Raw genomic sequence first — 14,386 nt, 5'->3', positions numbered from 1 at the left:
ACCTAATAGCGCCAATTGACTTGCCGACGTCCCACGTGCGGCATGGTGGTCGGCCCCCCTAGACACTATTTTCTCCCCCCCCCCAACTCTTTACCCCTCCCCCTTTTCCTACCCTACTATTCTTCTTCTCTCTATGCTCAACTTTACTTTTATTTTCCGGTTCATCTCAAACTACTCGGCAGCGTAGAATTACTACTGGGACGCTATGGGTAGGTACAAGACAACCTAGAGCCCACAAGGCTATTTGGCACCCTTGAGGGGGTGGCGATCACAGATTAACTAACTTTCCTATCTTAATCTGAAAACGTTGACGTGGTTGTACGCATTTTACTTTTATTTATATAAAAAAATCAGGGCAGATTGTCGGATGTGGCACAATCTCAAGATGGACCATAAACAAACTGTAAGACCTCAATCTACGGACTCTTCATGTTATACCACTCACAACATTGCTTTAGATGCCTTTACATATACAACTGTTGGTTGAGGAACATATACTAATACGTGTCTGTATAAAGTTAACGGATGTTATGTATGTGCTGTATTTGTCATCCTGTCTTGCAATAAATAAAGAATTACAAAAAAAAAATTAATATCATATGCATGTTTAATATTTATTTGAAGGATTTAACTCACTGCTCAGTGGGGACAGATCCCCAAGTGGTGACCCTACACTAGGCTTTCCTAATTTGGGGGCACTGCCAGCTTGGTGGATATGATACAAGTAGGATGGTCATAGCGGAATGCTGAACATACAGACTCCAAACACCATGAGCACTTAAAATTGGTACCTGGACTTACCAATGTAACCTTATGGGCTTACACTAAATGTGGCCATAAAATAAATACTTTCTATATCTCAAAAGGAAACACAACAGACATGTCATAGTAACAGCTCATATGTATTTCGGTAGGGATATTATTTAAATAAGACCTGTACCTGAAACATATTTTAATTTACAAATTAGCATTTTTGACCAACAGATACATTCTTCAAGGGTGCCTTTATAGTCAACACTCACGCCTAAAAATTAAATAAATGAATGTGAATGCAGTTCAAGTCCATGAGTATTCCAATACGTCTGCATTTTAGAGCCTCTGATTGAGTAATTAGTTGTTATTTAGCCTCTGTTTTATGGTTTGTACAGGCTTTGCAGAACTTCGGCTTATGCCACATTCTGTTTACCTACCTACGAGGGCTTGACCGTGAAAATGCAGAATGGTCAGCTGAGCTCCATGAAATTCGCTACCAAGCTGCTTTGAGGAACATGCAATGGGATGACAGCCCACCCATCAGGTATGTATGATATTAACGAGCAGAGTTTAAAAAGGGAAATATAGAATTAAGAAAAAAATATTTTAAATCCGTTTTATATGTCGTTAATGGAATACTGTCTTTTTCTTATTACTATTTGCAATAAGAGATTAAATTTTTAATAGCCAATGTAATGCACACATATACGTAAATACCTGTTGTATTTTTGGCTTACCCTTCCTCTAGGAGTGTGGCTGTATTTAATGCCATTATTTGTTAGAAATACAACTTAACCAGCCAAATAACATGTAGTGAACCGAGAACTAGTGTGCCTTAATGAATCTTGACTGTGTCTAAATTGTGCAAGGCTTACAGTCACAGAGCAAGGATAAATCATTAGATGCTCTATTTAAACACAGTGTGATTAGGAAAGCCTCCAATGTTTATATATGGAGATATAACATCACAAAGGTGCTCATATCTTCTCATTCATTTATACAAAGACAAAGCCTATTATTTAGTGCTTGGCAAGCTGTTTAAATTGATATTCGTGCCACAGATTTTATATATATATATATATATATATATATCTCAATTCTAAAACAAATCAGAATTTCCAGTAATTATATGTTAAAGTTTATGACATTACGTTGGTAATTTTAGATCTAACATTTACACGTCACATGAGGATTTAAAAGTGACCCGTTACAACAACAATATTCTTATCACGGTATTTTAATTGATTGTAAATGCAATAGATTATACAATGTGCACTTACTACCTCCCACTAAGGCATGATGCTGCCGGACCTGGCTATCACGAATCGCTCTACCGTTCCATACAGTCTTTGAGGGACAAAGAATTTTCTGTCTTCCACGATCACCTTAAATTTGCCAGGCAAGTAAAATGTAATTGGAAGTGATCACTTTTCAATTATGAAATTAAGTATAATGATCTGCTGCTATTAAAATAATTGGGTGTAAGGAGATCTTCCAATCTTTACAGAGATCTAGGGGTTTATATATAGACATACAAATAAATAAAAACTAAATGCTCGTAAGGTTCTGTATATAATTTGGCCCTTCTTGGGCTGAAATCCCCAGAATTATCTGCTGACCATTTGTTTAGAACATCAATTCTATATTCAATCACTATAAGCAATTTCATCAAACATCAGTTCCCAGGCTGTGGTTGAAGTCTAAATCTAAAAAGATGATCATTTTGTTTGGAAATAAAGCAGTCTGTCTGATTACTTCCAGCAACTATTACAGTAGATTAAGACATTACAGATATCTGAATAATTTTACAGCTGGATTGGCTGTAATTATCTTCATATATTATGGGATTATTGTAAAAAGAAATACGGAAAAACAGCCTGCATAATTGTTTTTGCTTTGATTTGTTTTTGAATTTCTGACCTTTATGCACAGGATAACTTGCTGGACTAATAGCTTGTCATTCTTTTCTTTCTTGGCAAGTGCCTGAGAATATAAGGATTCAGGGAAAACAAATTAATTATTTGTGATTTGAGTACAGGGTTACACAAGTGGAAGAACTGTGCAAAGGGAGCCTGGAGTCTGTGTACTCTCTCTACCCAGCGCTGAGTAGACTGCAAGCTATTGGAGAACTTGCAAATGTCAGTCACGTGTTTTCCAGGTATGTCCTTGTGGAATCACTTTCACTAAATAAATGTTATTTTATATTATATAATGTTTTTTGCAATGAGAATGTAATTGTATAAATACATCAACATTTAAGAATAGAAGAGACAGATCTGTGTTTTGCAACTATTCACCTACTGAGTAAGAATGAACACTTTTGTTTGACAATATTTAACATTTTGCAAAGATTACAATAAAAGACACCCATCCCTGCGCATATATTGGGCCCACAACTTCCATAGCTGGATGTCATTTAGTGTTGTTGTCATTGTTGTCAAAGATTTCATGTCATATATCTTATCCTGGACTGTCACTGCTGAAGGGTGGGAAACACCCACTGTTTCCGAATGGTTGATATATGAACCTTGGCTTCATTGAGCAGATATCTTGTTATAAAAAATAAAAATGTGTATTTATATTTAGAAACTGGTAGAGCAGAAAAATGGAGCCGCATGAATGTAAGCAGTAATAAAAAAATTGCTAAGTTTGAAGATTTAAGATGAGCTGATTTGAGCTGTATTGTCTCTTGGATGCTTGGATTGTATTTTGTTTTCAGGTCGGTCACTGATCATGATTTAAATGAGACGTACACGAAGTGGCAGAGGCAATCCCAGCTACTCAAAGACAGCGACTTTGGCTTCCATGAGCCGGTCATGGCTCTTCGATCTGTTATCTTGGAGACAATGCTTGAAAAAGAGACAAATAGCTGCAGTCAGGACTGCCTCAAAACCATCCTCACCAAGCACCTGGTGGAATTCTCCAAATTAGCTAGAATTGCTGGAAATACACAGGTACCTTTCGGTTTATACCGTATCGAAAACATAACTGCCATTAACCTCACAAAAATGTCAGGATTCTAAGATTTCTGGATATGCTTTAAACACTGATAACTTGGCTGTAGAATGGTAATCCTGACTTTATTAATTATGCTTAGAAAAATGGAGTTACAAATACAATGTTTCTTAAATGTTCAGCTTAATGGAACACTCAGACACACCAAAAACATGACAGTGTGTTGTAGTAGTTATGTTGCAAGGAGAGATCTGGCACCTCTCAATTTAAGTATTTTTTTTTTTAATCTTTATTTTTGCCATGACATAATGTTGCGGTACATTAGTAAAGCAATGGCTTGTGCAAAAGCTTCAATAGTTTCAGATTACAATGAAATATTGACACAGAAGGCAAAGGTTTACATGTTAGGTTATGCATGTTGTTAAATGACCATGTTTTGCCTGTTTGTGGTCCGTCATGGTTTTTTAGTATAATAGTTTCTAAGGAAATAACTGTACGTTTAAACTGTAACACATAGTAACAATAGGTAAGTACCTAGTTTGCTAATACAATTCAAAAGATCACTACCCTATCACATCATCATAGAGTGCTGTGAGTGGTATCTCTGTGCCTAAATCTTATTCGGCCTCCGATTCAGCTGGCAGCGGGCTAATCTGTTTGTGTCCCATCTGAGTAGTAGTTTGGTGTTGTTGGAGTATCACTTTCTGTCTTAACCAGGATATTGTCCAGTTACCCACCTTAGCACCGGTGGGAGGCTGTTTACCCCCTGATGTAGGCACGGTGTCTCTCTGACCTAAGTGTCGTATTGCTCCCATAGGTCCCATACTTTCTGGAAAGTGGCGGTGGTGTTTCTGACCTGTGCAGTCAGCCTGTCCATGAGGTGATTGTCTCGTATTTTAGTGATCACCTGACCTATTAAGGGTATGTCGGGGTTTGCCCAGTGTTAAGCTAGGGCTCTCTGTGCTGCTAGGTATATCGTGTTGAGCAGCTTCTGCTCGTGTCTGTGGAGGCCATCAGTCGGTCTGGACAATAGGCATGCCCATGGGGTAAAGGGGCAGTCGCCTTTGTAGAATTTGAACTCAGGGTCACTACCCTCTTCCAGAATTCCTGAACCCTGGGGCGTTGCCACCACATGTTGATGTAGCTCCCTTTTTGTCCGCATAACCACCAGCATGAGTCAGTAGTGCTTAGTTTCATACAATGTGGATCTCGACTTTTACCTCGCTAGAACTTCGGGTGATTTCTCCGGCCAGGTAGCTGCGATCCTCCGCAAGCTTGACCAATATTTGGTTGGTGTCACCCTGTTGGCTCTACGGGGTCTCACTGTCCGCCGTCGAGGCGAGTGAGATGGAGCCACGTGGGCTAGCTCGGCGGCCATCTTGCGGCCTCCCTATAGGGCGCAAGGTGGCAAACATGTCTGCTACAGAGATACTGGGTTCCTTCCATTCGCCTCTCTTTTTGTGCAGTGTTTTTGCTTCTGTTCCTGTGCCAGGCATTTTCCACTTCTTTTAAGTTGGTTTGTGAGGTTCGATGCTAATGGCTAGTGCTAGATTGCAAGTGGATGGAGCGGGAGCTCTGAGATCAGGCCACCATTCAGGTCGGCAGTCATACCACGGTCTGACGTTTTAACCTGGGGTCAGCATGGTGCAATTACTTGCTCCTTTCCCTTCATTCCTGAGAGCCAGAAGTGCCTACTGTGCAGTGCCAGCTCATTACGGAGACTGTCATTACCTGAGCCCTGCACCACCAGGCTTATATATTATATAATTTATCTCAATAATCTTACTGAGTAAGGCGGTTTATCCTTTAAAGTGAATCAGTTCAGGTTAGATGGCTGCTTCTCCTAAATTTACTGCAATTCTATTGCTACATATACTGACAGAACATGCATGTCTAACAATTTACATAGCAATCCTATTTTACTCACAAGAGTTTCCAAGCATGCCTTACTATAGCCAGAGTTCTTGCCAGTAACTATATTGCAATGTATGTTTCTACAGCTTCCAGAGAAAGCAATGTTTCAGATTAAGAAACACAACCCGACCCAGTTAATGGTGTCAGAGTGGCAACTTGAAGAGGCTCAGATCTTCTGGGCTAAAAAGGAACAGATTCTCGCCTTGGGCTTGCTGAAGCAAATGATTCATAAACTGGAATCTAACAGCATTGAGGTTTGTCTCCAAAACTTTTGTTTTTGCACAATATTAAAATGGAGATCTGATAATATTGGAGTGCATAGTGCCTAAACTATGCTACAGTTTCTATTCTTCGAAAAATGAAATAGCTTCAGGTGCAGGACAGAATATGCCCAGCCCTGATGCAAAAGCAGACTCTGTGGGTAATTAGGGCATAACCCGAATTAGATACTATATACTAACTAATGAGGCTAAAGTCACAAAATGGAACTAAACCTCAGAAAATTACCACCAATACATTATTCCTCTTGGTAATGAGAACACATTTCCAGTTAAGTCTTTATTATTAAAAATATGCCACACAAGACACGTACATATATTGTGCAATGAAATATCATAAGTAAAGTAAAATTAAGGGAATGAATTGGCCAGCAAGTAGTAAGAGTTATAGGATTACAACCTGTCTAGGGTAATCTCTTAGCGTTCATATTTAATCCTGAAAATTACAGTCTGAATTGAAAGCTCAAAGAAATATACCGGTATATATTTAGTATAGTAGTTACGTTATACCTAACTCTCGCTTGAACGTTAATCAAAGTAAAAGCTGGAAGTATCGGGCTGAAAAAAATAGAGCCTGCTGGGGAGAATGGCTATAATTTTACCCACTTACCAGCAATCCAATAGAAAAAGATTCCAAATATAAATGGAATAGGTTTCTAGACATTTATTCAACATTTCGATTATTAGAGATGCAGAAATCAAATAAACGGTACCTGTAGCAACTGGTTGCAGGGCATTCCAAAGAATTGCAGCAATTAAAAGCAGACTTACAATAATTGGAGAGCAAGCCACAACACCCTTTATATATTCAGTGATTGTGTGCTAGAATTAAGGTGTTAAACTGTGTTCTGCTCCCATTCATTATTTTAGTCAAAGAAAGCCGTTTCATATTCAGTTTTAGAGGGAAGAGCAGTAGGGAAGTGATCTGGTACTTAAATACATAGACAGGGGAAGAAGCACTGGGTAAATAGATTATAGCAAAGAAATGCAGGGGTTTACATCAAAAAGATGATAATTATAACCTAAATCTCACTTTATCTCACTCAAATGTATCCCTCACAGCCTTAATGCTTCAAGGCAGTCCCCATGATCTCAAAAGTAGCACCTTAACTAAAGTATTCTACTTCCCAGAATCACCCAGAAAAAGAGTGAATTCTGGGAGATAGAACACTTTAGTTGAGGTGCCACATTTGAGATCAGAAACTGCCTTGAAGCAGTAAGGCTTGGTGGGATAAATTTAAATGAGATTAATTTGTTCTGATTACCAAGAGGAATGATAACATATTGGTGGTAATTTTCTGAGGTTTACTTCCATTTAGAGACTTTTATCCTCATTAGTTAGTATACAGTTTCCATTGTCAGCGAGGCCAAACCAGCCTTTTATAGAGCCTTGGAAAAAAAGTTAAAAGACAAAAAGCTATAGGTACACTCCCAGTATTAACGGTAAAATCCAGAATGTAGGATTAAGGCTTAAGGCTGAAACGTATATGATTTTGTTCTTCTGATCCCAATAGACCCCACCTTATTGCACCACACAGTGATGCCAATGGATTACTGATTTTGAAGACGTTATTATTAACAATGTTGTAAACCAATATTTTATTTTGCTAAAGACTTAACTGTAAATAAATTCAGGAAAGGTTGTTATTATTATTATTAGCATTTACATAGCGCCATGTATTCTGCAGAATTTTTTATTATAAAATGGGGATATTTGGCAACAAGTATTAACATATGGAATATAACAGAGACCCTGCACACACAAGTTAACATTCTATGAGGAAGGACTAAAGACACAAGAAAAATAACAGCATGTCAGAGGGAGTAGGGATTGATGTATAGTTATTGCAGACAAGACTATTCTACTGAACACATAATTAAACTAAATCTTGAGGTTTAATATTAAAGTGAGTTGTTGGTTTTTGGCACAGTCTGCTGGTGTAAATTTATATCTTCATTTGTTATCTAGTTCGTAACCTAAACAAAAGGCTCTTCTGAACAAGTGCTGCCATGTTATATTTGGTCAATTCTATATGTTTAACAATAGTATTTTGCCCTGCATCTTATTTGAAGGTGGAGAATGATTCCAACACACAGTTGATTTATGCTGAATGCTTGCGGCTGTGTGGGAACTGGCTAGCGGAGACCTGCTTGCAAAACCCCACTGTCATCATTCAGAACTATCTTGAAAAGGTGAGTTCAGGAGTCAGGTACTGCATTATCATGGCTAGAATTCTGCTTTTAACCAGTGCAGTCTAACACTGGCTACTTTATTCCCCCTGCTGTCAAGCCTGATCCTTATTTAGTGAATGCTATATTACAATCGTGGCAAGGTGGGGGCTGTGCAAAACATTTTGATTGCTACTTTTTTTTTTTTTTTGGCTCCTTGGATGTGTGCCAATTTTTCCAAAAGAGACAGCAGTCATTTTACGATGACTGCAGAGTAGTTAAAAGGGATGTGACTTTGTGACAGCCAAACTGACAAATAAACATGAAACACTAAAAAAAATGTCAATGCCAGGATTTCCAGGCTTTATAACCTGACGTGATAGGAATAGGTTGCACAAGTAAAATGATGACACATTTCAATATTAGTTACTGAAACAAGCCTGAGATCCTTGAGAAAGCCACAGAACGTTACAATGTCCATCTTACTCTTTGTGTCTTATGATGATCTTAAAGCACCGGGTTTAATCAACGGTGGTTATTGTTAGAATGTTGGTAGAACGAGACATTTCCTGTTTTTGTTATTAGAATTTATCACGTCAGTTACTTCAAACATACAATAGGGCACATGAGGTTTCCATTTGCAAGCTAGAATTATTGTATTGGCCAACAAGGTGTGCAGGCATTCAATAGAAGATTACGACACATGGAAGCATTTAAGCTAAAAAAAATTGTTTTGATTAAAATGCAAGTTACCAAGATATATAGATTTGCAGTTCAAATTATTGTGAATCTTCACATTTTGGACTGTTCAGTGTTGTAAGTTCAAAAATAATGCAGAAAACTTAATGAGGCTTTGGGTGCGTGTTGTCCTGCTGCTACACCTTTACTCTTTGCCCATGTCTTAGGCCGTGGAGGTAGCAGATTATTTTAGTGGCAGCGAGGGTGACAAACTGCAGGAGGGGAAAACGAAGGCCTTCCTTTCCCTAGCTCGCTTTTCAGATGCTCAGTATCAAAGGATTGACAATTACATGAAATCCTCAGAGTTTGAAAACAAGCAAGCTTTGCTCAGGAAAGCAAAAGAGGAAGTTGGACTCATGAGACAGCACAAGGTTCAGAATAACAGGTAAATAAATATTCCAGTTATGTATATTTAACCCATTTATTATACTGCTATATGACACAGGCAGTGATGCACGATTGTTGTTTTGGCTCTCTATTTCAGCACTATGAATATAAAATGCAAAGAAAAATCTGTACAATCAGGCATTCAGATACCAGATGTTATAACTGCAGTTATGTGATGGCATTATGCATACTCTTTCTGCTAGATATACCGTGAAAGTTCAGAGAGAGCTGGAGCTTGATGAGAATGCCATTTCAGCTTTGAGAGAGGACAGAAAACGGTTCCTGTGCAAAGCTATAGAGAACTACATCAGCTGTCTTGTCTCCGGAGAGGAACATGACTTGTGGATTTTCCGACTGTGCTCTCTTTGGCTGGAGAATTCTGCCGTGTCTGAAGTCAACAGTGCGATTAAGGTTTGTTTGTTATTATTTTTATTTTTTTTTCTTCTTCTTCTTTTTTTGCTAGCACTGTATTTAACCCTGTAACTTTCCATGACACCCTAAAACCTGTACATAGGGGGTACTGTTTTACTCGGGAGACTTCACTGAACACAAATATTAGTATTTCAAAACAGTAAAACATATCACAGCGATGATATTGTCTGTGAAAGTGAAGGTTTTTGCATTTTTCACACACAAACAGCACTTTCACTGATGATATCATTGTTTTGATACGTTTTACTGTTTGAAACACTAATATTTTTTTTCAGCGATGTCTCCCGAGTATAACAGTACCCCCTATGTAAATGTTTTATAGTGATTTTCAAAGTTACAGGGTCAAATATCAGGCTTGATTTTCCGTTCTTTTACATTGAAATTTGCCAGATTGATTATGTTGCATTTGACAGCGTATGGTAGCCCAGGAATGAGAATTACCCCCATGATGGCATACCATTTGCAAAAGAAGACAACCCAAAGTATTGCAAATGGAGTATGTTAAGTCTTTTTTTAGTAGCCACTTAGTCACAAACACCTGCCAAAGTTAACGTTCATAATAGATTTTTGTATTTTTAACACACAAACAAATATAAATGCTAACTTTGGCCAGTGTTTATGACTAAGTGGCTACTAAAAAAGAATACCCTGGCTTGTCTAATTAAAAAAAATATGTACATGTGGAGTGTGATTCAGAGATTTATGACAGATAACAGTGTTACAATGTCATTATTGATCAATTTTAAAAATACATATTTTGAAACAGCAATGTCCTAATTGTACTTATAGCCCTATAACTTGCAAAAAAAACGCTAAGAACATGTTAACATTGGGTATTTCTAAACTCAGGACAAAATTTAGAAACTATTTAGCACAGGTGATTTTTGGCGGCTGTAGATGCGGAAGAGATTTTGAGGGTCAAAGTTAAAAAAGTGTGTTTTAAATGTTTTTTTTTTTCGATTACATGATGTGATTAAAATAAGGTTATCTTTAGAAAGACCATTTAATGGCAAGAAAAACGGTATATAATATGTGTGGGTACATTAAATGAATAAGAAGAAAATTACAGCTAAACACAAACACTGCAGAAATGTAAAAACAGCCCTGGTCCTTAACGGTAAGAAAATTGAAAAACAGTCTAGTCACTAAGGGGTTAAATATTGCTGCTGTTATGAAACATGTCAGCTATTCCATTAGCTCTCAGCACACAGTGTGTACATATGGTGTACATATATGAAGTGTACTTGGCATTTGAAGGCTTTTACTGCCCTCACTTTAAAGAACCCATTTCTCTGTATATACTATTCCCCAATACTATTCCCCAATTTAGGTGTCTATCAGTTAAGTTATGCATTCCAGGATTTTACTACCCTCACATTTAGGATAAGGGTTTAGGCTACAAATACCAGTGCGCAATGATAATTCCTCAAAGACATCTTTTATAGAATAAACTCTGTCTAATTAAACACCACTCTTTATTTTATTTGAGGAGGGTCCAACAGAATCAGAATTGGAGGAAGCCCTTATATGATTATTGTGCTTCTTTTTCATTTAGAAAAATGTGGCAAAGATACCTTCCCACAAGTTTCTGCCGTTGATGTACCAGCTCGCTGCTCGGATGGGAACTAAGAAAATGGGCAGTTTGGAATTTATTGCCGTTCTTAACGATGTGAGTTTTTTTTTTTACAAAGTGACTCGTAATTATGACCGTCCTTTAAATAGTAACGTAACGTTCTATGGCACAGGTAGAATTGTTTACATATGCTAACATTATTAAATATGGTTCCTCAATACCTGTTTGGAAGACAATTCTACTAATGCCATTTGAATATATATTGTCAAAGAATTCGCCACACTGGAAAACTAGATTCACAAGGTAAAGTGAAAATCATGACTTTACGTCATGTAATTAGTAAAATCTGGTAATTTTATTAAAGGACACGGAGGCTCTTATTAGGCTAGTTCAAAGCTGTGAAATAACTATACTCGATACATGTTCCGTAGGTCGAAAATAATATTCCTTAAATGTCGATTCCCGGGACCAATCTGCTGTTCTCATGAGGTCCTCTAATCTACAACCTAACGTGAAAACTTTTGATGCCATGGCTCCTCTAGTAGAGTGTGCGCCATATACGGTGGTATCTATGTGTGCTAAAGTCATTATCCATTTCACCCAGCGGGCGAGGGTCACCGTGGATACAGGTTGGTGAGGTTGTCTGATAGCCAAAAACAATTCTGGCTGTGTTGGGTTCCTGAACTCCAAGGTTCGTTTCTCATATTCTCGTAAACAGTGCACTGGGCAGAGTTTATTGTTATGTGGGAACGAAGGGTATGAAACTGATGTAATTGACAATTTTGTACGTCTGGAGATGTTGAATGAGACTCCTGTGGGGGTAAGGGAGCGTGCATCAACATCCAGTGCTCTAACGTCTGATACTCTCTTGCAAGATAGCATGCAGAGGAGCATGGTCAGTTTCGCTGACAGTTGTTTAAGCGTAAGTGCTTCGTTTTGAGGCCAGGATTCCAACAGTTTTAGGACTGAGTTGACATCCCACAGTGACGTATATCGGGGTTGTGGTGGACGAGCAAACCGAATTCCCCTTAGGAGACGGCATACTAGTAGTTATTGACCTATCGGGGTTCCATCTATTCATCGGTGTCCTGCTGAGATCGCCGATCTGTAGACATTAATGGTTCGGTAGGCTAAGCCTTGATTATGCAGGTTGGTGAGGAAACGTAACAGGTAATTTACAGGAGCACGTACAGGATCCACTTGTTGTTCCATGCACCAACTAGTCCATCCGTTCCAGGCATAGAGGTAGGAGCGTCTAGTTCCAGGCGACCAAGCTCCTGCCAGTAGCTCGATAGTGTCTTGTGGAACATCTGGTATGATCCAGGGTCCCCTGAAAGGAGCCACGCTAAGAATTTGAGTTGCCCCTGGGCCAGGAGGGGGTGTGGATTGCCCTCTGGGTCTGATAAAAGGAGCAAGGGATCCGGAAGCAGTCTCGGGAGGTCCATGGACATTTCCATGAGTGTTATGAGTACGTCTGAGATGTACTAGTGTTCGAGCTATGAGGGAGAATGGAGGAAAGGCATAAAATCGGCTGTTCGGCCAGTGTTGGAGAAAAGCATCCGCTGCTAGTGCGTCTGGGTCTGGTCTCCAGCTGAAGAATGTTGGTAGTTGGGAGTTCAGCCGAGATGCAAATAGGTCGATTTGCATCGGGCCCCAGAGCGTGAAGTCGTAAGAAAACACTTCGGTCCAGCCGCCAGTCGCTGGCATCGTGTAGATGTCTGGAATGCCCGCAACGCGCTCCCCAACCGTGTGTGCTTGCATCGGATTCTATGATGAAGTCCAGGGCAGTCCCGAATATTGCTCTGCCGTTCCATGCCTCCAAATGTTGCAGCCACCATGTGAGGTCCTGCTTGGCCTCGTAGTCGAGTTGCACAGAGTTGGAGTACGAGTGCCCTGAGCGCAGCTGTGCGGCCTTTAGTCGTTGCAGGGCCCTGTAGTGCAGTGGCCCTGGGAAGATTGCCTGGATGGAGGCTGAGAGGAGTCCGATTACTCTGGCTAGTTGCCGGAGTGTTAACACTGGTCTTGCGAGCGTTCTGCGGATCTGACTTTTTCCGTCGGTAGGCTGAGTGTCCCAGTAATTGCGTCTATGTGGAAACCCAGGAATTCCATGTTTTGGGACGGGGTAAGTACCAATTTTTCCCAATTGATGAGAAATCCCACATTTTGTAGCAATGTCAATGCCCATGCTAGGTGTTGTTGCAATTGATGGGCCTCGTGTGCCATGATCAGCATATCGTCCAGATAAATGATCATCCGCACGCCTCTGCTGTGTAACGAGGCGACCACCGGCTTCAGCAGCTTGGTGAAGCACCAAGGGGCCGATGAGAGTTCAAAGGGAAGGCATCAGAATCTCCATGTCGCTTTTTCCCATTGGAATTGGAGCAGGTGGTGGCACTCCTCCGCAATAGGGATTGTGAGATAGGCATCTTGTAGGTCCAGTTTCACCATCCAGTCCCCTAATCTGAGCAGGTCTCGCGGGCAGTGGATACCCTCCATTTTGAAATGGTGGTACCGTACAAATGCGTTTAGTGGCCGCAAGTTGATGACTGGGCGTACTCCGCCGCCCTTCTTGGGCACCAGGAAAAGGTTGCTCATGAACCATGGGGATGGTGAAGGGACCTGATATATGGCGCCTTTTTCTTGGAGGGTGAGAATCTCTTTGCTCACTAAGCCCTTGTCTTGTGTGAAAAAAGCTATGCGGTGTGGCATGAATGTTTGGACCGGGGGTCGTACAAACTCTATGTGGTAACCCCTGATGGTACTGAGGACCCATATGTCTGCTGTCAGTTGTTGCCAGGTCTCCATAAAGTGTAACAGTCTGCCCCCCACAGTCGGTATACCCGGGGAGGGGAAAGGTAATACACTCACCATAAGGTCGTCAGCTGTACGAGTTGCCTCTGGGTCCTCGAGGTTGCCGTGGTCTGGCCCTGACCGAAAAGAAGGGTGAGGGCGTTCTACTCTCTGGTGGCTGAAATCTAGCCGTGGCGGGACCTCTGTATCCCCGATAAGAACCGCGGGAAGAACGGCCGGGCAGAGGGCCCCGGTGTCTGCCAGCCCCACCAAAAACTCTGGGGGAGAACACTTGTTTTATGTTCGTCTGTGCCTTGTCTAGGGCCGTAAATGTGCTCACATAAGTTCGCAGTTCCTTAACAAAGTTGTCTCCGAACAGGAGACCCTTGGCTTGCGG

The 14,386-nt window shown here is 40.2% G+C and overlaps 1 protein-coding gene across 1 annotated transcript in view; it reads left to right on the top strand.

Moving 5' to 3' along the window:
- ATM (ATM serine/threonine kinase) overlaps nt 1-14,386 on the top strand; it is a 96,974-nt gene that overhangs the window by 62,554 nt on the left and 20,034 nt on the right. Inside the window, exons 43-51 of the mRNA XM_063430122.1 lie at nt 1,149-1,297; nt 2,048-2,152; nt 2,792-2,911; nt 3,473-3,707; nt 5,709-5,876; nt 7,974-8,093; nt 8,975-9,192; nt 9,398-9,605; nt 11,182-11,295. Coding sequence (XP_063286192.1) covers nt 1,149-1,297; nt 2,048-2,152; nt 2,792-2,911; nt 3,473-3,707; nt 5,709-5,876; nt 7,974-8,093; nt 8,975-9,192; nt 9,398-9,605; nt 11,182-11,295 — 1,437 coding nt within the window. The remainder of the gene's footprint in view (nt 1-1,148; nt 1,298-2,047; nt 2,153-2,791; nt 2,912-3,472; nt 3,708-5,708; nt 5,877-7,973; nt 8,094-8,974; nt 9,193-9,397; nt 9,606-11,181; nt 11,296-14,386) is intronic.

Source organism: Pelobates fuscus, chromosome 1, assembly GCF_036172605.1.
Source record: "Pelobates fuscus isolate aPelFus1 chromosome 1, aPelFus1.pri, whole genome shotgun sequence".
Lineage (NCBI taxonomy): Eukaryota > Metazoa > Chordata > Amphibia > Anura > Pelobatidae > Pelobates > Pelobates fuscus.
The sequence above is the reverse complement of the archived record's forward strand: the minus strand, read 5'-3'. Positions and strand labels throughout refer to the sequence as shown.